The sequence below is a fragment of the Varroa destructor genome, unplaced genomic scaffold (genome assembly GCF_002443255.2).
Source record: "Varroa destructor unplaced genomic scaffold, Vdes_3.0 BEIS01000006.1, whole genome shotgun sequence".
Taxonomy (NCBI): Eukaryota; Metazoa; Arthropoda; class Arachnida; order Mesostigmata; family Varroidae; genus Varroa; species Varroa destructor.
In genome coordinates this window covers 6,866,145-6,889,721 of record NW_019211459.1, presented here as the reverse complement: position 1 = coordinate 6,889,721, position 23,577 = coordinate 6,866,145, and the positions used below count along the sequence as shown (strand labels likewise).

Below are 23,577 nucleotides of genomic sequence, written 5' to 3'. Positions count from 1 at the left end.
GTCGCGGACATGTTGGTATTGCCGCAATGAGTAGTTTTATTTGCTCAACTCAATTTTACGTTATATACTCAACTGGTAGCCATCTTGCAATAATGCTTACCTCTGCATAAGATGTATGCAAAATGGAAGTTAACGTGTTAACGTTCTCGTACGATGAGCGAATATTTTGTTCAGAAGTACTTAATTCTTGGTGAAGAGACTACGATTTCCTATCGAACAGATTCGAATTGGTCTGTACGCGCCTTTTCTATAGACTATTAACAGAACGGCCAAAAACTTATCGAAACTTCCTTCGGCGCAAGTTACTAACAAACCGCGCGATTTAATGATTCAGACTCACCGCAATATAATTTCTAAGAACCGTGTGCATCTGTTTTCATTCCATGAGCCCAACTTGTCATGTCAAATCATCAAACCAAACAAAAGTAATTTCAATTTTAGTTAAACTTTGCCTCACTGTTGTCTGCACTTGCCGGTCTTCATTTGATAAAAGGACCTTACAAATGAACCTGTTTCCATAAGGCTTTGAAAGCGCGAAAGCAAAACTGTTCAAAGAACACCTACAGTTATATACAGGTCTCTAGTGGCATCCTTGAAAAAACGAAATAAATTGTGGAATTGCCATAGAAAAAAAGACGTAAGTAAAATGGATATTTTCTTTGAAAAACGCAATAGAAAATATTTTAGACTTGATAGCTGTGTAATTGCATATTTTCTACCAAGGAAAACACGTACCCTTTTCCGGAACCCGGTACATTTGCTGGCTCAGAGCGACTACGCGGTCTTCTAGTGATAATTTGTTGGTACGAGAGCCTTCATCACGTTTTTCTGTTGGCGGTTCGGCCACTTTGCCGTTTGAGTAGGTCGGCCCGCGCTTGCCTGTAATCTTCTGTAAAAAGGAAGCCATTAATCTAAACACGCTAGTTCGAAACGAAGTTGTATTCAAGTAATCTGCAAAGGCTCTTTACACGGAATCGCATGCTACAACGCTAAGTCAACATGGTTTCCTCAGTACTATATAATTCTAGAGATCGGATAAGTTCCTATGATCAGATGAATGCGCTAATTCCAAAAAAGCACAAAAAACTAACAACGTAATAATTCGTATGCACTCGGCGTGTCGCCGCGAGGATTATCTAGGATGTTTGTTCTAAACATATAGACTGTCACGTCTTCATGAAGGAGCGGTGCTGTCAACAAACAGTGAAGTATGAAGCCATTACAAATAACCCTTACCGCCCTTTCAGTTTATCTATGAACGCTAATGGAATCGGGAAAATCTTGTAATCGTCTGCGGCGAATGGCGATACTTTTCATCAACGAAACACAATGACGATCCAGAATTCGGACGCTTTAGGGTCATCCGTCTGGGATGACAGAACTTCTTTTGGCCAAACTTTGCAAATATGGCCGAGTTGTTGTTGTTGAATGCAGAGAACGGTCCTTGACAGTCTGCGCTTACAGGTAGAAATTATCGCTTAGCAATGAATAAGAATAAAGACCTTGACTTTACCAAGCTTTTCAACAATGCAGACGTACTTTGAGAAGAGCTATTGTCCACTTGATCAAGGATCACTGCATCCTTTTCTTTGAAATTTTCTGGAACTAATAACAGTCGAAATATATCCTACCCTTTGATCACGAGAAGAATTCTAGGATCAGTCATCCAAACAGTCTAAGGACTAAAGGACTATCTAAAATATATATAACACTGGTCAATTGCACTGCCTTTTAACGGGACTCTAACAGCGTACCCCTGTGAACCAGAATACACGGTTATATGTTCAATGTATGTCGAGGAGACGAGCACCTCTTGTACGTATACGTTTTGCCACAGCCAAAACATTTGGCCTCAGGCTCAAAGAAGCTGATACAAAGAAAGGAGAAAGATGGATAAAATGGTTTCCCGCAAAAGTACTTTTGCCGCGCACTTACTAGGACAGGTGGATGGAGGCACTGGGCAAAGGGAAGGCAGGAAGGAACACAGTCGAACGTAGCGTTGTCGAGTCGATGTGGAGCCGTAGAGAACGCTGAATCCGAACAGAGAGAGCGGTACAGTTCTATGGTCGTACGCTTGGTCAGTTGTACAGCTTCTGTACTCTCGCTACAAGAACTACTGAAGGTATAGCTAGTAATGACGGCGGGGAAAACGCCGGTGAAAGGGGATCTACGAATCTGCACGAAAAAAAAAAAGTACGCCCTCCCGTGTGAATGGTGGCTTTGGGAACAACTTTGAAGCCGCACGTCAGGGCCCGCTCGTAAAATCGCTTTCACGGGAGCGAGTATGTATTCGGAGGTACTCGGCAGGTAGCGAGCAGGCGAATCAACTAAACTCAATCGCTTCGTCTCATTTGCAATAAAGCCAACACCAAACAGCCAACATCACTAACGTTGCTTCTTTTCTCGTCAGCAACCGGACAGGTGTACGCGGCAAGGTAAGGCGTACAAGCGGAGTCACCTGCTCCAGCTACGAACGGGGTAAGCTTTAAGTGATACTAGTCGCTGAGAGTGAGGCTGCTGCTGGTCTAACAGCCGCATCTGCAAGCTCCTATAACTCTGTTTGGCTCTAACAACGGAGCTGGTATGGCTTTCAGGATGAAAGGGGTAATGTGCACCTAGTTCCGATAACCACCATTAAGAAGTCTCATGCCCCAAATCCTCCACGTCCTTTTTCGCCGGTCGCGGCGCGGCGCATATAATCAAATGGGAACTCAATTTGAGTGAGTTCATCAGGCTGCGTGTGTTGGAAATTTGCGACGGTAACGGTAAGTTTATACGTGCAAATAGAAAACCTGCCTCACTATTACGAATTACTGCATGAAGATGTTTTCACGTGCCGTCCCGGTCGACAGTGTGTGCATACTCGCTAGTACCGTAACTGGCGATAGTCTAAAAGCTTATAGTCAGCTTGCAATTTTGAAGGAGCCATAATTTGATTATGCTCTTTGCATTAATCCCGTTAGGATTACTTTAAGACTACATAAATGCTTCGCGAACAATACGAAACGCACAATGCGGTCTAGACAATCTTATCGTTTTAACAAAATAGTGTTCAATATTTAAAACATCCAGAATGTTCTCTAATTTAGTCTTCGAGCCTGCTCCCTGCAGCAGCGTCGTGGCTGAATTCATTAAGGAACATAGTACATATCTAACATTAATTATTTATTGTGAGTACATACGCTTCCGGAAGACTTGACGGTCGACATCTTGTCAGAAACAGCTTCGCGAAATTTCGGAATATGGAAACTTGGCTGTCTTTTTATAAACAGAACGTCTAATATATTAAGAAATGATTCAAAATTATATATAAGAGGTAACATTACATCTGATTCTGTGTAATGGATGAAACAATTAACGCTGACTACGGATGTACTGTGGACTTTGTTAGCATTTTCTTCAAGCGGACTGTCTCTAGCAGAATAAATGCTGCTTTACTAACAATGTTGAAGACCATCAACTCGTACGCCGTCAGGTACATCACACTATTACAAGGGAGATGTTCCCCGCAGCCAATAACAGTGTTTTCCGCGCGGAGAAAGCATGATCCCTTTCTAAAACATTAGAATATACTTCCATTAAATTATAGTTTTAAACTTAGCAGAAAACGATCACTTATCGTATGCCGATTTTCAGCGAAGTGACCGAGATACCAGGTTGGAAAAAACAACATTGCTATAAGGACGCTATGTAATACGTTGGATCAAACAATGGTTTAGAGCGACGATTATGTGTCTGTTATGCCCTTAAGCCAATAAAATCGACTGACGCACGGGAGAGGTGTGACAATAGATCCTTTTCAATATTATGATTGTCCTCCTTTTAGATTCAGCCACTAGTGTCCAGATTCAGGACTACCGCATAAGTATATCCGTAAGAGGCTCAGTTGTTTACGATTAGGCGACAGTTTTCATAGCATACGATATAACTGATTTCGATTTGCCTCTCGTCGATTTTGACTGGCCGCCCTCTTGAGACAGAAAAGATCTTCGGAAAAAAATATAAAGAGGCTGGAACATATAAAAAGAAAAGGGCTTGTTAAAATCGAGCTAGTTGTGGTCGATCGACTACTTACGCCAGATTTTCTTCAAATGCAATTTTTCTCATCGAACCCTGCCCGTAGACCCATCAAATTTCTTTTCCATGCAACCGGATGTACGTGTCATTCAATTAAAGTCAATACATCCCTGTTACAAAGTCAAAAATCTAGAACCTGTCGTGCTCCCTCATTATTGCTGAAGACCATCTGCTACCCGTACCTCTAACGTCTGTTTTCCATACAACTACTCGCACTATCTCCTCGATGCGATGCCAATTGAACACCTATAAATTTATCGAAAAAAGGTATTCAAAGCTGGTTCGTGTCTCGCATTGTTACTCGCAGGGTAGAAGGAGCAATTATTTTTAGAAATATATCTAAATAGTGATATGATAGAAAGATTACAGTACGATATCTGTTAAGCTCGTAAGGGAATCTCTGACGAATTTGACAGGGAACGTATAAGGGGTGTGTAAGGAAGATTCATTATGTATAATTATGCTTGCCTCAATTAAAGCTGTCAACAACAAAATTTACCGCTGTTACCGTGTACATGTTTCCGTCCGCATCGCTTAACCTTTTCTTAACAAAGCTTCAAACAATGATATTATGCAACTCAAAGTGACTTGGAAAAAATATACTTTACGAGAAAAAAAATCCAGTTTTCGAACTTAAAGCTCGGCGTGGCTCACGAACTTTGCCCTTAGCCTTGCTCAGTGCCAATTCTGCTACCCCATTCTCTGTGTGAACTGCGTAGGTCTTACTAATTTTGCTTCAAGAAATGTACTAAGAATCACACTTATCTAGGTCTAGAAGCACACTTATGTTAGATCTAGAAGCAACGATAACGCAAGCACGATTGTGCCACTAGAATTAAATTTCACATATGTCGAGTAGCGACCTGCTGGAATCGTATGCCGAACTCCTGCAGGCTTCAGAGCCTAGATATATATGTAATCGTAGATTAATAACAAAAGTGTACAAATTTTCAATATAAGTTAAAAGATCTCATAGTATCCATCTATGGTAAGGACCTAACTCCTTCTCAGGCTCAATGCATTGTCCTTTGTCTGGACCAAATCCTTTATGTGAATAATGCACTAGATCTAGACGTTTAAGAAATTCGAGGCGCCACAGTCGCTTGTGCCACATCTTTCAGGGCAAATATACACAGAAATTAGAATTCTAAATCTGTACAGCTAGTCTACCTATATAGGCAGAATTTTACACACAAAGAAAAAGCCCTCACAAGGGTTTGTAAACCGCATCATCAATTTGCAGGTTATCGTAACGATGTCTACTGATGACACCTGCGTACGCCTAAACCTAGCATGTTTAACCACCTTCCCCCGTTTAGCGATGTCGAGTCGTGTAGCTTTTCTCTATTTAGAAACAAATAACAGTAGGTAAATTCATAGAAACAACGAAGCTGTCTCGTAGAGAAAATTCGTCTTTGTATGATCAACTTGCAGTACTCAACCCGATACTTGAAATCTCAGAAAGGTACCTCAATTAAAACATGAAGACGTTTACTATTCCAATGGACTGCTCGTCGATTCCAACAGTCGTTCGATTCCATACTCAGCGTAAGCTCACAGGACACCAAACGATACATCAAACAAACAAGATAAAGCGGCTAGATCAATTACTTAATTTAGAAAAAATACCGTTCATACAATTACCTTTCGTTTGCTACTGGAGAGAAATCACATAGTATGGGATATTATTTTGTGTAAACTTATTTTAAAAATCTGTGTATAAAAACTTTATCGGGCAATCAACACAACTTATAATTAGGTGCCATTAATTTGTACAAACCACCGGATGACTCGGGGGTATTTGATCTCGTAGAAGTGTGCGCATCATAGCCCTTTCGATACATTTACGAGGTGTCTCACTGTTTCCTGTCTAACTAGGGGGCTCGATGCAGTGTTTGAGCTTCAGCCAGCATGCAATTGAAGATATTGCAAAATATACTGCAAGGAGTCTCGTGAAAGACACAGCAAGCCTGTTTGCTATATTTAGACTATTATTCGAATCGATAACTGGTCCTTCTATCTATTATAGCAATTAAAATTATCTATATATCCGCCACATATTTAATGAAAAGTTTATTAGATGCAATTGCAAATAGCGCCAGCATTAACACGCGCCAACTGTTCCTTGTATAGTAATGACCCACCAGGGTAACGAAAACAGCTTTTAGCCGACGAACTACTCCTATACACCCGGTGCTAACTGTTTCGATGCTATATTGTTTAATCAGCAAGTTACTGTTAGAGCAAACAAAACACCATAAAATTCGAGTACAGACAGATGTGTTTCGTAATATACTTGTGCATATATATATATATATATATATATATATATATATACCCGTTAATTTGTTTAAGCGTTATCCTGTTTTCTTCGCGACTATGTAGCCGGAATATATTCTGGAGAGTATAATCACATCATAGTGTTTCGAATTCTCCGCTGTCTACTCAAGGCACTCTTGTCGATTTCCTTCGGGCCCCGAAGGCACACCTGGCAAAAAGCGTTCAGAACAGCGGCGGGTTCTTAGGCTGCATCTCTAACGAGGAGATATCCTCATACACTGCATATATATATAATCAGCTTGCCTGAGGCTTCCAGGCACATTTTGTTCACAGTTCAGGCTTTTCTCCGTCTGTCGCATGCAGAGCAGTTAATGCAAACAGATTTGTCAGCCGGTTGACCGGCAGGCCAAGAAAGCCACCTGTGTGGGCCAGGGCCATACATCCCTGAACTTAAGCTGCTGCCAGAGCTGCCAGACGCTAGTAGAAAGTTCACACTGTGTATCACATGAACTGTTCGATAGTAGTGAAATTAGATATACAATGTACTCACTAGCGGTTGCTCTTCTCATGGGGAAATTAAGTTATGAAAGAAACTTCAATTGTACACACGAATTTCAAATCTAAAGTGAAATAGATTAGGTAAGTTGAAGTCTATGCATATCGTACTTCGAACATCTGAAATCGTACGAAAAAGAGCTCCTTTAAGTCCGATTCGGGGTGCCAATTGTTCTCTGAAACTTTATTAGGTAATTTCTATGCATTTTTTGTATACCTCACTAGCTAGAACTATGCATAGCTAACAAAATACTCGCTGACTAGCTGGTGATATTCAGTAGATTGGAGAGTTTGTAGTGAGCGGTTCACCGGACACGGAATGATCGTCATTTCGTTGATAAGAAAGTTTTTCATTAGCTATTTGAGACCTGTATTCGAACAATCTTAAAATATCGCCAGTTGTTTCCTAACCTGACAATGACAGTTTTCTAGTCATTTATCCCGTTGGATAACTCACCGACGTTAGGAACATCACAGAAATAAGGACTTGAAGCTTCTGGAGTACTGGTTCAAAACTGGATTCGCGCGCTTCCACGACAAACACCCACAGAGCCGGGCCACTCGACAAATTCAATTGCTTTCAGAAAGGATAGCCTAAGAATAGTCTGCGAAGTTGTTTCGTTTTCGCGTCGGCATAGAACAACACGGACTTAGTTTTATCTCTTGCGGTTAACCTTACGTTAATGCACAATGCACTGCGCACGCAGACTTTCACAATCTCGATTAATTTCGTCAAAAATAATACACGACTGACTTTTACTTTAAAAATCGCCGGCGTCCATAGCCACCGCCAAGTCTGCTCTGTTTGCGAATAGGAACAAAGGAACAACTGGCGCCCTCAGTGATAAAAATTCGAAACTGTTTTGGCGCCAGCTCGCTACGGTATAAACATGAAGTCAGCACCCTGTATTGGACTTGTACAAAAGAACGCCGAGCAGTAAATCTGGCTAAGAAGAACATTTGATTGCGATAGCATTGACGCTTTTGAGCACCTTGGTGAACGATGTTCTTTAGAAAAACATCACCTAACGCGAAAGCTATAATTGCTTCACAGTTTATAGTTTATTTTCGCATATTGACGAGAATAGGACTAGATTAAGGAAATAGGGGGTGAGAAAGCGAGAATTCGAATGTAATAATAATAATGTAATATAATAATAAAAAAGTAAATAATAATGTACATTTTTAATAACATCAGGTCTATGGGCCTAAAGCTTGGTATGTCACTCCGTGTAACTCGAGTCGGGGCTCCGCAGAGCGAACGTTGCGATCCTATACATGTTCGTTCTTGTCGTTACTATGGGATTACCTTCCGCTTTTATGCATAGTTTTTTTTGCAAAATCATGCTACCGTGTTTGCGTATGTCACTCGCTAGTATGATTATTAGCTAAAACACTGCGCTGTATTCGGAGTTCTCAGATCGAATAATTAGATTTGAATAGTTAGATTACGTCGAGCTTTGCAGCAGATCGAACAAATTAAAAGTTTGAACTTGTCAAAGGGTGCCTTTTAGACTAACCATTATTTAAAAAAAAAACAAAAAGAAAACACTACGAAATCGAACCGCATTTTTCTTATCCTGTAGTACTCCGAAATAACATTTAATAAAATTTAAATTTTATATTCGGTATGACTAAGACCAAAATCCAACGAGATTTTTATTTCTTATTCAATTGAAAAAGAAATTTTTGTGAGTAAAATCTGATACAAGTTTATTAGCGTTTTGAAGCAGTGCTGTGCGTACAGTTTTGTGCATTGTTGCACGTAGTACATGGGAGAAAATTCAAGTATGAGGATTCACACAGGCGATAATGTCACTATTGACTTATGTATAGCACAGAACGTACATGCACACCGGAAAAATGTTGTTTGGCTATTCATCATGTTTTTAGGTGTGTTCATTGTTAATTACACTTTGGTTTGGAGAGGAGTTCGATCGATTACAATTTCTGTTAGCTACCACCGTTTGTCAACACGGATGGGCTACACCCTCTCAGTAGACAACGGCTATACCTCTAACGTTCGAAGTACGTTATTCAATCTGTGATCTAGCGATTTATTGTAACAGACAGCATGCACACAAGCATATTTTCTGCTCACTAAGTGGCTTCAATGTGTTTTCTCAGCTTAGTCAAACTGCTCAAAATTGGAAAAGTAAGAGCGTTCAATATTTTGCCAAAGGAGAAGCGTAAAATATCAGTAGACTATCTATCATCCATCGCACTTCGGATCATTTGAGATGTATTTTCAATAACAAATAAACTATGTAAGATGGACGTAGTAATACACACTCATGTCTTGTAGGATACACAAAAATAACACTGTAATTATTACATATCGTTGCAATATCGAATTGTGACATGAGTAAGCCCGCTATAACATATCATCGCCTGTTTGATCATTAAACTCGTTACTTTTCGTGGCACTCGTGGTACCTCGCTTCCCGTACGCGTTAGTCTGAAGGTAATATTTTACGACAGTCTATCGATATATAGGCAGCATAATTATTTCAAAAATAGAAATGTCCTTCTTCATAATACATTTCGAATAGCTGTTATTCAGAATCACATACAAAAAAATCCTAATTCCCTTTTGTGTGCGATTCTGAACACTAGTGTATACAAATGTTTTAAACATTTGTCTACATCAACTTTACTAAATGCTTCTTTAGGATCCTCAGGGTCTTCTTAAGGATCCAAAAGGCTGACCGTTACTAAAAGACGTATCTATGATGAATACGAAGATAATGAATTTAAGTGACATAAAGTTTACAGGATTCGAAGTTTCGAAAATAATTCACACGAACGAAGATACATTCGACCCTTTAGAATGATTAACTACAATTTCCAAATATTTCTGTTAATAATCATTCTTATAGCTAGTGGCTTTATTTGTGTACACAGAAAAATTGATTGTTGTTATACTTACTGATCAGCCATAACTCATACTATTCGATCACAATGTGCATACGAGACAGCACCTGAGTAAAATGTATAGCAAACTTTTGCCTTGCATTTTAGTTAAAACGTCCAATGGATTATTGTAGATATCTACTTTTCTCGACCTAACAACACACAATATCGTTCACACAACAAAATAAATTTCATATTTACTATTATATACTACTACGTATCCCATTGCTTGTTGTTTCCCGGCACTTGGCTACGAAATAGGTCTACGAAAAGACACTACGATAAAACGTGAGAAAACCTGGTTATAGAATAGGACATTGATAACCTGCATTGCTTCATTATTTATTAAGCAGAACAAAAATATTGTAGATAGAAATGCATTTGTAAAAATGCGAATTTTTATAGTGACAATACATGATGACAACTATTTTCGGCACTGGTATGTTGTCTTTGACGGGCAGACGTATTACCGTTCGTGAAATTTGCAGTGACATCACGTTACCATTTTTTCTATTCATAGCACTTTGATTGGGGATTTATAACAGAACTTTTATCATAATCTTTATAGTTGATTAACGTTTGGCGGTAAACTTCGAAGGATTCATGTCTCGTCTATCACAGAAGTCAGTTCAATAGACTTAGCTATTTCTGGCGCATAATGGAAGCGAAGGGTTAGACATATAATAGAACTGCCCTGGGAAATAGCTCAGGTTAGGCACGATCTTATTCTGAACAGCCGCTGCTTTAATACTGCCAAACTAAATTTTTTAATTAAATCGAATTCACTTACAGACGGGATATGCCTGCATTGATGCTTATAGCATGATTGTGCTTCACTTGTAATGAATACAAAATGCGAAGTGTGTTAATCAGAACGCACTTCGTAGGCATTCACCTCTTTGTGTATAGACTTTTTTGTTTTTATGAAAATATAGGCAGCAGGGGGTGTATATACAGAACAGCACAGATAGCTACATTGTGATCTGCAACAGTTAATAATTTCTATTGTGTATATACAATCAAGCGTATGTTGCGGCCGCATGCTGTTGTGCGCGTAGATACGTTCTTGAGTGTGCTGTCTTTGTTCTTACGTATAAGTGAAATACGTTTTGTCGGTAGTTAACTTTTGAGTTACCGGTCCATATCACACTTGTTACTATAGTAATCTGTGGACCAGCGTGCATTCTTTTCTCCCGTTCCTAGCATGATTCAATTGCAGCTACTCCAAGAGCGTTCTGTCATAGTAGAAGTCGTTAGTACAGTGCGACGCTACGATCAAAGCGGTCATTTTTTTTTTCTTAACTTTTGAGACTTGTATCATGACGGCTTGGTCCTTTTTTTTAGAACTTATGTTCTAAAACGTCCGGTAGTTAAAGGTATTTCTGAATGGATTTCCACCAAGTCAATTGCTTCAAAGATAAACGAATTTAACAAATTTCTCAGCCGTAGAAAAACTCTTGGTAACTAAACATGTGTGGCATAGCTATATACATAAATATATCGCTACCATCCCGTATCGTAGATTCCATGGGTTGTAAATAAATTTTTTTTACTAGCAGACCATACCGCGTTTGACTCCTCATTTCCAGGTGGGTTTTTTAATGAAGTTGGCTTTCGGTGGTTGATGGTGCAAAAATGCCCGCATGCTGTTCTGGTTGTTATTGGTGTTGTTATCGCCAAACGTTCGGGTGCTCTGCGAGCGGACTAGAACGCGACGGACCTTGGTAGCAAGGCTTACTGGTGGTAGTCGGGCCGAACCTACCATCGAGAGCAGAGATATTTAACAGAATAGTTAGTATTTCTGATGTTTACAGTACACGCTATGATTTCTAAATCGTGTGCATATCACAGACGCAAACAAACGCCCAGATCTAAGAACTCATTCAAAACTGGGTCTTATTGCGATGTAAAATGATCTAATTGGTACACTATATAGCTAGGTTCAATACAAATTGTAATGACGAAGTCCGTTCGGTAATTTAATAAACATATCGCTATGTTACTTTTTGTGCTGTAAATATTGTCGGGTTACTATTGTCCATTTTACTTTCTATGTAGGTCTATATAGAATAAATTTAGTAGGCCTAAATTAACTGAACGCGGCCGTTGAGAAAAACCGCTGCCGTGTGAAAAAAAAATGACACGTCAATGTATTCTTCAGGGGCTCTTATTTTGCAGCCTAAAACAAGTAAGCAATAAATCGTTAGTTTCTTTCGAAAACAATGCCTCTGTCGTTAGCTCATGTGGCCCTGCATAGTGGGTCTATAATATAGGCCCCTACTGGGTTTTTGCTAAAAATCCAATTCAAGAGATTGGCACGGTCAAATACCACTTATTAATAAGTGGTATTTAGTATTTAGGTAACGTAGACTTATTTTAAATAAGTCTACGTTACCTAAATACTTATTAAATTTCTTTTAAGGGAAGCAGGTATTCGTATACAAATAAGCAGTAAATTTACTCAAGTCGGATGTGATTGATTCTGTCGAACAGCAGAAGCGAACGAACCTAAGCGAAACTACTAATGCTTTTGTCCTCTGTGAGAATAACTGATAATCCATTGACTCTGCCTATTCGACACGATACGGTACGATAGGACGGTAGTCCACATCGGAGATGCCCGCAACGAGCAGTTCATTTTCGAAAATAAACGTCTGCCTTATTGGATTTATAGTTCGCGATACTCTGACGGCCCTGACTGATGATCATTTTGTGGCACTTCTGTAAATATTATTTAGTTCTACGGAGAGATAATTGTCCTCTGAAATTTTCTGACGGTATTTGCCATATTTAATGATACCTCTTACGCACCTCGTCTATCGGGCTGTGCTATAGATTCAGATTCTTCTATCGAAAGTAGTAATAAAATTCTAAAGTTCCGCCATGCTGTGCGAAGTAGAGCGCCATAGAAAGAGTACACGCCATTTCCCAAAGCAACCTTGATCAATCTTAGGTCTGTATGAGTCGTGATGATCCATGATTGACAGGCGTAGCCTCTCTATGGAAAATGGTCACGAGAAATGCTTAATAGTTTTCGAACACATTGTAATCTATCCGAACAGGCATGCTTTAATTTGGCTTTCAGCCTACACACCCATTAGCATACGATCAATAGCCAATCAAAGAAGGCTTATAACATTTGCACTGAATATTGAATTTGATAAAACGTAGCTCCGCACCTATACTAAATGTCTGCATGATTGTCTGTATTCAGTTTCTTTTATGTAAAACCTCTCTCTGCTTTTTTATGATAGCAAATATGATCTAATGCCGCAGGTTTTCTATCGGATCCAAGTCGGATCAATTTTTAGGCATGGCATAACACGCTTCGTTATATGACATTATAAGTCTTCAACCGGAAACCACTCTGGTCCCATCCGGGGACCATTCTGGTACCTGGGGCAGATATTTCATCTGAATTATCCCACCGTGTTGGCATATTTTCATAATCCGGTAATAATACAAAAGTCTTGCATCGTGAATGGAAATAACGGCCTGCACGAGTTCGTGAATGGAAATAACCGCCTACACGAGTTCGTGAATGGAAACAACGGCCTGCACGAGTTCGTGAATGGAAACAACGGCCTACACGACTTATTTGTTCCGATGTTTAACCCTCCAATTTACTCAGGCTGGCACAATTATAAACATATTGAGCATTACTCGCTAAAACCTTGGAAATAAGATTCATCTGAAAAACAAACCTTTTTCCAGTCGTCAACTACCTAATGGAATTGTCTGATTCATGTGAAGAGAGTTTATACGACATTTTTTCGAGTGTATGGCAGTTAAAACTACTTATTTTAATACAATATCAGAGGGTCTCTATGGACCTACTGACTCCGCGTTTTGCCATTTTGACAGACCACTATAAATTGGTCTTTTTGTGACTCGTCTAGAATAATCCTGGGTCCTTGCTGCGTTGTGCACCGTTTTCAATCTTTGTTCCCTGTTTTTCTTGATGACCGATGCACCTTACTCTAGTACCTTCTGATCTACATTGACAACTGTATATTTCAATATTCCGACTCACTCAGCAATTTCTCTTTGCATTCTTGTCTTGTAGGAACCTGAAAATCCGCTGCTCTTACTTTTTTTTTCTTTTAGTAATTCCACTACGAGCTTATCTATAGTCATAAAACCACCAAAATCAAATGCACTTCAAAGTAACCAATGATCACAACAACGCCATCATCAGTAAATAGATGAGATTAATTGCTGTATAGTCTCAATCATTTATGTGTCTCTATAAAACGGGCGCATATTTTCTCGGAAATTTGAAGCGTAGTGGTTAATCTTCAGCTACGTTGTGATGAACAGTCATTTTACTACGCGTCTCAGCCTTTTTTGGTCAAGTTCGACAATGGGTGAAATTTCTAGATGGCTTCAATTGATTGCCCACCGACTGTTTGTTAGTTGAAATAGGAGACATGAAAGATGACGAGACTTGCACGCACGAAGGCGAGCATTGTTATAATAATTTTCTCTCATTTAAGCGCCTGTGATGGTTGCTTTTTTAGCGAAATTACTTTCAAAGCGTCCAATACCGTGAAAAAGGAAGCCTCGTCTAGGTTAAATGTATTTGGGAGAGTAAAATTATATAAATTCATAAGTTATTGAGACTTTATATTATACAAAACTTTATATTATTATAAAGTTTTGACCGCTTCCTTATTAAAGCTTATTGCGCGTCTAGGGGATATCTTTTCAGGTTGCAGCAAGGCTAGTGGATCGTTCCGTGCTAAAAACGCCATAATCCAGTTCTTCCTATACGCTTGTCGCGATGTCAATCTATCATATGTAATTGACTTGGCCTGGAAAAATCCTGCATGATCCTTGTGGGTGGGATATGCTACTAATATTGCCTCTTGACATGCTTCAAAGACACGATGCGAAGCGACGTATGCTCACGAGTGCTCGTTCCTAATATGAACAGCGGCAGCTTTTTCCGCAATTTCGAGCTGTATTAGGAACGAAGCCTTGCTCATACACAATAGCAGCTTCCACAGAGCGAGGTATGAGGTGTGACCTCGGTTGCTGCTGCGCACGCAACGACGACGAGGCCTACAAGACCGTTTTAAGTGCGTGTCTGCATAACACCTAGCGCTGTGCGCAGCGTTAGTCTAGTTTTGGAACATAATACATATGTCGACGACATTGCGTACTTTCGACGATGGTCTATGAGAACACGATTATTTCACCGTGTTGGTAAATAAAATCACCGAGTAAACTTAAAGCAGCAATAAGTAGGGACTTGAGAAATAAGATTGAGATTTTTAACGGATTGAGAATCTTAAGCGATTTCTACGCTTCATTCATTATTTCGTTAATCAGTAATGTATATTATTTGGGTTATATCGGCACTAGTATTTTTTGCTCACGATGCCCTATAGGAATACCGACGTCCATACTTCTCCTCGATTCAACTGAAAAAATAGTGTGGCACTTAAGCATGAGAATACGATACTTAGTTTAGTATGATATGTACACGCGTACGCGGTCACTATAATGAGTTGTACTCAAAGGCAACCTAATTCATCTAATTTTTCTCTTTTTTTGTGTTATTTTTTTTATTTTGTTTTGTCATATATTGTTTCAGATAAGTTCGAAATAACATTGGCTTACACGGTCTCCAGAGTGATCTTGACACATTATGTAATCACTTTTATAAGACGATATTTTGTTTGGCATTGGAGATGTGCTTTAGAACAACCAGACAAGTGGTTACTTTTCTTCTTCATCGTACAATAAAGGTTCGATAAAATGCAAAAAATCTTAACTGTTCCATCTAACTTTAAAAAAATTTTAAAATTTAGTCAATGAAAAAGAAAATCTATTATTATCTCTTATCTAGTATTAAATTTATGATCAGTGCACATTTTCACAAATATGAAACTTGGGTAGTATTAAAATTTCAAGTCAACTGTTTCTAATGTGTTTCAAAAAATTGTTTCAGTTAACTTCGCTAGCTTATCATATAGAAGTCACTCTTCCCAATGTTCCCATACTCGATAAGCAAACTGCTGTTTTCGCATAAACGAACCTTCCAGCAGGAAAAATACTATTGGTCGTCAGAAACAAAGTAAGAGACCAATTTGGAGAGTTCACGTAGGTGGTAGAAAAAACTTTCAGTTACCTTGGACTGCCTGGACGTCCCTGTCGAAACCCAGAACGTTACTCGCACTTGTTTGCTTGGTGATTGTATTGTTTTTGATAGCAGAACGAGGCGCTGGAATCGGAGGAGTTGCAAATTTACTAAAAGTCTGGTTTAAAGGACACTCGGTAGCATTTCGTGCGGGTGTGCATGGCTGCTGGATATCCATAGATGAAGACTCAGAATTTGATGCTAGTGCTGATAGTGGGATGGATAGCGCTTCGGTATTGTCAAGGGCAAGGAACCGTGTCAAAGGTATCTGTAAAAGAAAAAGTAATGTAGTTTTACGCTTTGTAATAGATAAACAATTTAAGCATATTCTACTTTACATCATATAACTTCACATTTCACATTATGCGAAAATTGCCGAGTTATACATTCAGCGATATTTTTCATTTGTTTTTAACAATTCAGTATTCGGAAAGTATAGTTTGTCTATAATAATTGAATGTCGGAGTTCTCTTTTCACAAGAACTGTGCTCGATTCAATGAAATCTTAATTCAAAAGATAGATCCTTAATGAAATTAAAAATCTTACCTCGAGCTGAGCTCCTCCCTTCAGGGCCATTTGAATGAGACGTGCGGCTAGCTGTTGTGTTTCCTAAAGCGCAATATGCAACATTTTAGTTGTAATAATGACTCTAATCTATATTGCTACATGTGTGCATGATTACGAAAAAAGTACGTGTTATTAAGTATTATTGAACTGAAAGACCAACCTGCATCTCTCTTTGAGTTGTATCATGAAGATATCGACTGTCCAACGGTGACATAGCGTTAGTTGATACCTGTGCAAATTTTACAGACGAATTAGGATTTTGAAGATGCATTTGAAACGCGTGTGGTCCTACGTACAAAAATAAATTTTCCCTAACTTTTTGCCCAAAGATTTTCTCAGAAAATTAAAACGTCGAAAATTCACTGAAAAAACAATGTCCATAGCTAATATTAGAATTCGAACATTCACTATACATATAATTAGACAATTCTTTTTTGATTTAATATTATAGTTTTTTTTTTACCTTTGTTCGTGCTTCAGCAATCATGCGATCCATGTCAAGTTTTTTCTGGCTCATTGCTTGGGAATTCTGCAGAAGTACATCAATGCTCTCTGATGGCAAACCTAATGAGCGAGCAAATTGCGCCTATACCACATGATCAAAGATAAGAAATTTCCAGGTACGATCGAGTAAGAACCTCAAGGAATAGGTGAGTCTGATTGCATATTGGATTAGTTTGTTCCTAAACAAGACTGTCCAGTTAAATTACGTGTATACGTTCGGCCGCTTTATAAGAGTTCAAAATGTACACGAATGCTAAAGATAGCCATTTCGACGAAGTCGTAATGGTACCCATGGCCGGCATTGTACATAACACTGTTCCTCGTAGAGCTTCGCCTAATAAGCAGTATTTATGTATAGTTAGAAGGAAAGGTATAGACTATAAGCAGGAAATACTGTGCTATACAAAAAACTGAAACGGCAGTGATTTACCGATTTGTGTACCTGTTTCACTGCGGAAATAGCCTCAATTTCTCGGTTTCGTGCTCTGATTACCTGGCGGAATAGCTCTTCTGTATATCTATCAGCGATTTCAAGCACTGATGGCCCAATCTTAGCGTGAGGCGAACTCTCACCTATCGAATTATTACTCCTTGCAGCTACAGCGGAATCAAGGAGATAAAGGTTACTATTTCTAACGCGATAATTAAGTGATGATTCGTCAGTTAATACAATTGTTTCTTTCTATGTTGGTGGTGTTGATTTCTTTACAAACCACTGGATAACACCAATAGAAGCATTACATTTTGGCTCGTTTCTTGTGCGGTATCTATTTGTTTGAATAAGGTGTACTTACTGTTCAATTCCACTTGCAAGTCTTCGACTTTAGCTTGAAGTTTAGCCGAATTGCTCTGCTCCGTCTAAAATCGTAATAGTGAACGCATCATCTAATTTTCTTAGTACATACTCGTATTAAAAAAAAACTGTCTACGAAATCGTTTACGAATGCCATAAACCAAATACATTATACATTATAATAGCATACCAATCTGTTATGTTAAAGGGCCTTTCATCGACATTTTCCGTAAGAACTGTAGAAAAAAAATCAGATTAAAGGAATTAATCTATTTTTTTTCAACTTACCTGAAGCTGCTTACGCAATTGTGCGTTTTGCGTTTGAGCTGTTTGCAGTTGAGCACTAAGCGTGTTCACCAGCGTCATATAATTAGTAACACCGCCTGAAAATTCGCACGTAAACAATCCACACAAACATCTTGCGTTTGAATTTAAGAAATGAGGTTAGCAAGCAGGTTTAATAATCGGAAACGATGCCCATAAATGCAAAAGGCTCAGCAATGAACTTCTCGTATGAGTACGCTAAGATCTAAACTATGGGATGGTTAGATGCCAAAGACCTTTAACGCTGAATGGATGTAGCCTTTTGATAACCATAATTCGACTCTTTTTCACCTCCTTTAAACATACCTATGTTGTAGATGCAGTTATTAACCATTCTTATAAAAAAAAAGACCTCTACTACTCCTAGACTAACAAAGCTTGCGATAACTCAAATATTCCTTAATAAAAGGGTTTTGTACACGCACTGGATTTTCTCTATTGCTAAAAGATATGAAAGCTCTTCATAAGAACCCTATGGATAGTTCAAGCTGCCTGTGTAATAAATACATAATCTAAGTCCAAAGGGATACTCACCAAGTGCAACTTTGTTCTGATTTTTCGTTACCGTCGTCTGAATCTTGCGAGCTCTCTGCGCGTACAACAATGTCTTATGCGTCGTCTCATACGAAGCCTAGATACAAAAACACAGATGCGGATAGCGATTTATTATTAGCATTATTTACTATTACCGATTAATAGTGATGGTCACCACATGTACTGCAGTTATCCAACAGATAATTAGTCACAAAGAATGAGTCCCTTTGATAATAACCAGCAAGTTTTAAAACACTACGACTTTTTTTTTATATTACATATTTTCTTATATTTTTACTACGTCCGTTAACGAATTAGAAAATACAAAGACTGAATATATTCCACACCACAATGAGCCGCTACTTATAAGAAATGATTAAAACTTACAAAAATCAAGAAAAGTAAACTTACGTTTGATGGGCTGATTGCAGCAATCATCAAGGTAACGGCAGTGCCACCCAGCGAATCCTTTAAGATTCGGGTCAGTTTTGAGTCTCTGTATAACATTACCAGCACAAATATCAACATCAAGTGCAAAAAACCCCCACGAAGTAGCAAAAAATAAGACATACATGAATGCGAGAAAAAATAAGAACTAGACCTGAGCAACGTAGAGAAAATTTCCATGCGGCTCGTTTTAGGAAAACATTAGAATTTTGACTACAAAAGTAGGTTCGCTATGGTACAAAACGTGGGCTGTCAGTTCAAAAAGTAATTTTCTACAATTTACGGCAATATCGCTATATATATTTAACACTATGCATTTCTTATATATAAGTTCCAAACACTCTGGAAGATTACCTGTAGGGCACGTGCGCCTTTTTGTTTTCGGCAAGGGCGTTGATACAGTTGCCCAATGCTAAAAGACTTTTATTAATATTCGTTCCCTCCTGAAATGTGACAAAATACTTGTGAAAAAAAGTTGAAAAGAAGATAAACCGTGATTCATTTTTTGTCTGGAGAACTTAACCACAAAACAACACTTGGTTCGGAAATGTGTTGGCAAGCAACTTTCTTTTACTCCAACATGACCTCATCTTCCACCATATTAGGTTCATGATTGCTACAATATGTTTAAATTAAAGCAGATAGATTGCTATGTGTTTGCTTCAGGTGTACCTTAAAACGGTCTCTGCTCCGGTTCACTCCTGCAGCCCGTTCACTGCCAGCTAGATCAATTAGAGACATTTTACTCTCCTGAAGTGTACGCGTTATTCTGTGAATTGAGGTGTTTGTCATTTGTTAGAATGGAAGATTCTATACGACATATCAATAAACAACCACCACAAAAAAATTCTTAATGAAAATAGAAACCTGAGACCTCAGTTCTAACAAATTTAACGATGTAAGATTTATTCAATGATATAACATTAGGTAATAATTTCTCTCAGTTTAGAAAGTTATAGCTGTTAGTGGTGGCACATATTACTTAACTTCGGTTAATCAAGAAGTTGACAACTTACTTATTTGTGATCTTGAGACTGATTTGAAATATAGCGTGTGAGCGGGATGATTTTGCGTTAGCCTGAGTTTCCGATTGGCTTCTTCGTCTGCTTCCCTCCTATATTTACAAAACGATCAGAAAATGCGGAATTGAATAAAATCGGATTGATGAGTAGTAGGAACGAAGGATTTTTGTATTATTTGTACCAAGCATTCATTTGCCATTATCTAACATAATTTCATTGCGTTATCTTTACATTAACCTGCACAAGAAAATGAAGTTTGTAAAAAAGGCGTTGCACTATCGCACTACCCATAAACCGTGCCAGGCATTACATATTTAATATCCTTACTAAGTTGTACAGTCGTAGTTCTGAAACTTCATTCACCTGTATAAGTTCCAAGATCTGTTCCATTGTCGTGACAGCATGATGTGATAGACCGCTGATAAAAACGTTTTTTCCTGCCTCGCGGATCTCCAATGGTTTTGCCTCGCTTTTTCCTGAAATTTGACATGTAATAATATTTTTTAACGTTCACTAAGCTACCAAAAATCAGTAGACCATTGGACTCTCGAAAACGGCAAGGCTATAAAAATCTATTGGGTGAAGTACGTAAGCACAGTCAATGATAAGTAAAGTTAATCTGCATGCACAAAATCCTATATGGGGTGAAATATAAACCTCAAATTTCACATTTCGCGAACTAAAAGTATGCCTTACTCTCGTTATTATCTCAGATATTCTCGAATTTCAAATATCTTGTTACTGTTCAGGAACTTCAAACGCAAAGAACGAAACTTACCCGGTCGAAGTAGATCTAAGATATTTTCATTGTAGATTTCAAAATACGATGCTTGCACTTCAATAACGTTCTCCGATTCAAGACCTTCAAGCTGCGAAAACAGCCGCTCCATCGTTAGTGATACGATACCCCGATTTGTGTCCTGGCCCATCATCGTATGGGTTTTTCCTAAAATTATTAATAAGTTATACAAGATTAGTCTATAGAGTAAGTCGATATTTCTGCATCATAGATTTATGTAAGAGAGAAAGTGTACTTAAACTTCACTGAAATTTTACTTACCGGACCCGGTGGCTCCATAGGCAAACACGGAGCAGTTGTATCCGTCAAGAAATGACGTTAGGAGAGGTACTACTGTATCTTCATAAACCTAAAATGTAGCAATAGCCGAATCTGTTAATGAATGAAATGTTAATGAAAACTGTTGCAACAATCCTTACAGTAAAGTAGGGTAGGTAATTTTCGTAAGTAGTTTAGAAAACCATAACTGGCATAGCTTCAAGGGGTTATACTGTTAAATGTTACTAAAATCACATACGAAAGTCCCATACCTTAAGGTTATCGCTGGACTCATCGAAGACCCGATCGAATTCGAACTGTTCATTCTTTTCGGCCATAGAGACGATCTTAGAACCCTGCACACGAGGCTGTCGTTCTAAATCCTCGTAGCTACTTTTTGGGTCGAAAATCAACCTACCAACCATACAAGTATGTTAAAATATATTTTTAAAAATACAGCCTATAAATTAAGAAAATGGCCGTCTATGTGTATACGCCCGTGGGCGTTGCCAATATCTAGGCAACCTATAAACTGACAGCTGAGAAAGCTGGCTGTGGTAAACGAGTCAGCTAAAAATGAGTGTATACAAAATGTTTACGAACTGTCTTTCGTCCAGTGCGCTGACAACGCGGCGTTGGCTATGCTCTTCTTCATAAGCGGATAATGGCCGAATCCGTACAGCAACAGCCATACGACCTTTGGATAACTCGATTCGAGTTGCCGATGTCGGCACCAGATCCTGCTCTTCAAACAAACAAATACGCCCGGGTATATACAATTCATTAAAAACTGACATACACAAAAGGAAGGTACAATCTACAGCGAAACTTAATGCAACGATTTCAACGTTGAGTAGTTGTATGCCCTATTTAACGGGATATCATTATTTCAAACCAACTGTCGTTATAATGGGAATGCTACCTAAACGCCGCTAATTCACTTTGAAGAAAACAGATTATTCTGAAACTAATAACAAATGTGCTTCAAAGCCGTTATAGAAGCGACTATTTTTTCCTCACCTCTGAAAAGATCGCGTGAGCAAGTTGGACTCCTGTCTTCCCGATCGATCTCCTAGTTGAGCGTCGCGATGGAGCCCGCTTCAGTGAGCGGCGACTCGGCGCCATCTGTAATTTGCTAACATCATCGGGTAATGAGAACAACGCTGATTTCAGCCGAGTTACAGCGGTTATAACTCCGATGTGTGGCATTTGATTAAAGTCGTTACAATCGTTGTTCTTTTGTCTATAGCAATGTTTTTTTTGACAGAAGTTTACTCAGACTTCTGGATGATGAGTTGGTGTTCACGAATCTGACACCTGGAAGTTCTGCTTCTAGTCAAGCTACCTCTTTAAAATACATCTAGGATACGTTATATTGTAGCTAAAAATGTCACTTGTCCGAAGTCCGCCATTAGGTCTTAACCTTGGTGATTTTGGCAAAATAAGAGGTCGGAACATCAAACGGTGCTTTCAAATAGAGGAAATAATGTTTTAAAGGTTTTTTCAAGTTCAGATATGCACCGAACGACCATTTGCCGCTTATCATTTTGAGTCATACAAATCAAATTAATAGATTTGCAGTATGGTATCAGATATACAATATTATATGATGTTCACTGTACCAAAAGTACGTCTTTGCAGCAAATTACATATAAGGTGAAGCTGCGGACTCAAAGTTGGACAAATCTCTATTTTCGTGGATCTTCTTTCCTTTACAAGACACGTAGGGTATCGTCCCCGGTAGTTTCAAAAAAACAATTGAAACAATAACTAACCTAAACTCAATGAGGGGTCATGATTAAATATTAGTATATCTAGATTTGACGAAAAACCTTTACTCCTTTAAGGAAAGCCAAATTTATAATAGAGCATCATATAAAAAAATAACCATTATCATCGGTTCACTTAGTGTGATAAAGTGATGTTATTTAAAAAGTTACGTAGAACAAAGAAGTAACGTTTCCAACTCTACTTGAGAAAAAGTTCTCACTTGAATTGCTAATGATTCAGAGAACGCTTTGACATCTTATGAAAAAGAAGCTATTTTTATTAACTCTATGTTGGTTTTGTTAAAAGTTCAAGGTAACCATTATTGCTAACAGAAGTCCACACAGGCATAACTACGTCCGATATGAAAAAGTTAAATTTCACCAATAAGGATAAACAGTAAACAGTTAATACGGAACAAACTTTTCAGTTGCTGAAGGCCGTTCCACAGAGCCTCGTTCGCTACTTCGTATTCATGCACAGTAATAACTGAACTTTTAACGTTAATATATACGCCAATTTTGTAGCGCTTCGTATATTTAATACATCATCTAAAACTAGCACAACATGTAACTATTCTTAAAAAGAACG

The 23,577-nt window shown here is 38.5% G+C and overlaps 2 protein-coding genes across 5 annotated transcripts in view; both read right to left on the bottom strand.

Moving 5' to 3' along the window:
* The window catches only part of LOC111252563 (EH domain-containing protein 2-like), a 96,443-nt gene extending 88,724 nt beyond the window's left edge, over positions 1-7,719 (bottom strand). Inside the window, exons 1-2 of the mRNA XM_022810696.2 lie at positions 7,370-7,719; positions 736-889 (exon numbers count right to left, since the gene is read on the bottom strand). Coding sequence (XP_022666431.1) covers positions 736-889; positions 7,370-7,384 — 169 coding nt within the window. The 5' untranslated portion in view covers positions 7,385-7,719. The remainder of the gene's footprint in view (positions 1-735; positions 890-7,369) is intronic.
* Positions 7,720-10,146: 2,427 nt separating this feature from the next.
* LOC111253123 (kinesin-like protein KIF18B) lies at positions 10,147-23,577 on the bottom strand. Of its 4 annotated transcripts, none has more exons than XM_086992717.1 (20): positions 23,410-23,577; positions 22,240-22,354; positions 21,823-21,959; positions 21,492-21,633; positions 21,223-21,310; positions 20,941-21,108; positions 20,526-20,638; positions 20,157-20,254; positions 19,813-19,909; positions 19,495-19,583; positions 19,105-19,189; positions 18,694-18,790; positions 18,124-18,218; positions 17,837-17,900; positions 17,473-17,639; positions 17,002-17,124; positions 16,699-16,767; positions 16,518-16,580; positions 15,962-16,238; positions 10,147-11,583 (listed from the first exon to the last, which is right to left on the bottom strand). In XM_086992717.1, the coding sequence occupies exons 2-20, from the start codon at positions 22,342-22,344 to the stop codon at positions 11,405-11,407; spliced, it is 2,256 nt and encodes a 751-aa protein (XP_086848843.1). In that variant the 5' UTR covers positions 22,345-22,354; positions 23,410-23,577; the 3' UTR covers positions 10,147-11,404. The 4 variants fall into 4 exon arrangements, with proteins under 4 accessions (XP_086848843.1, XP_022667831.1, XP_086848844.1 ...); XM_022812096.2 differs by having other exon boundaries at positions 17,485-17,639; XM_086992718.1 differs by having other exon boundaries at positions 22,240-22,344.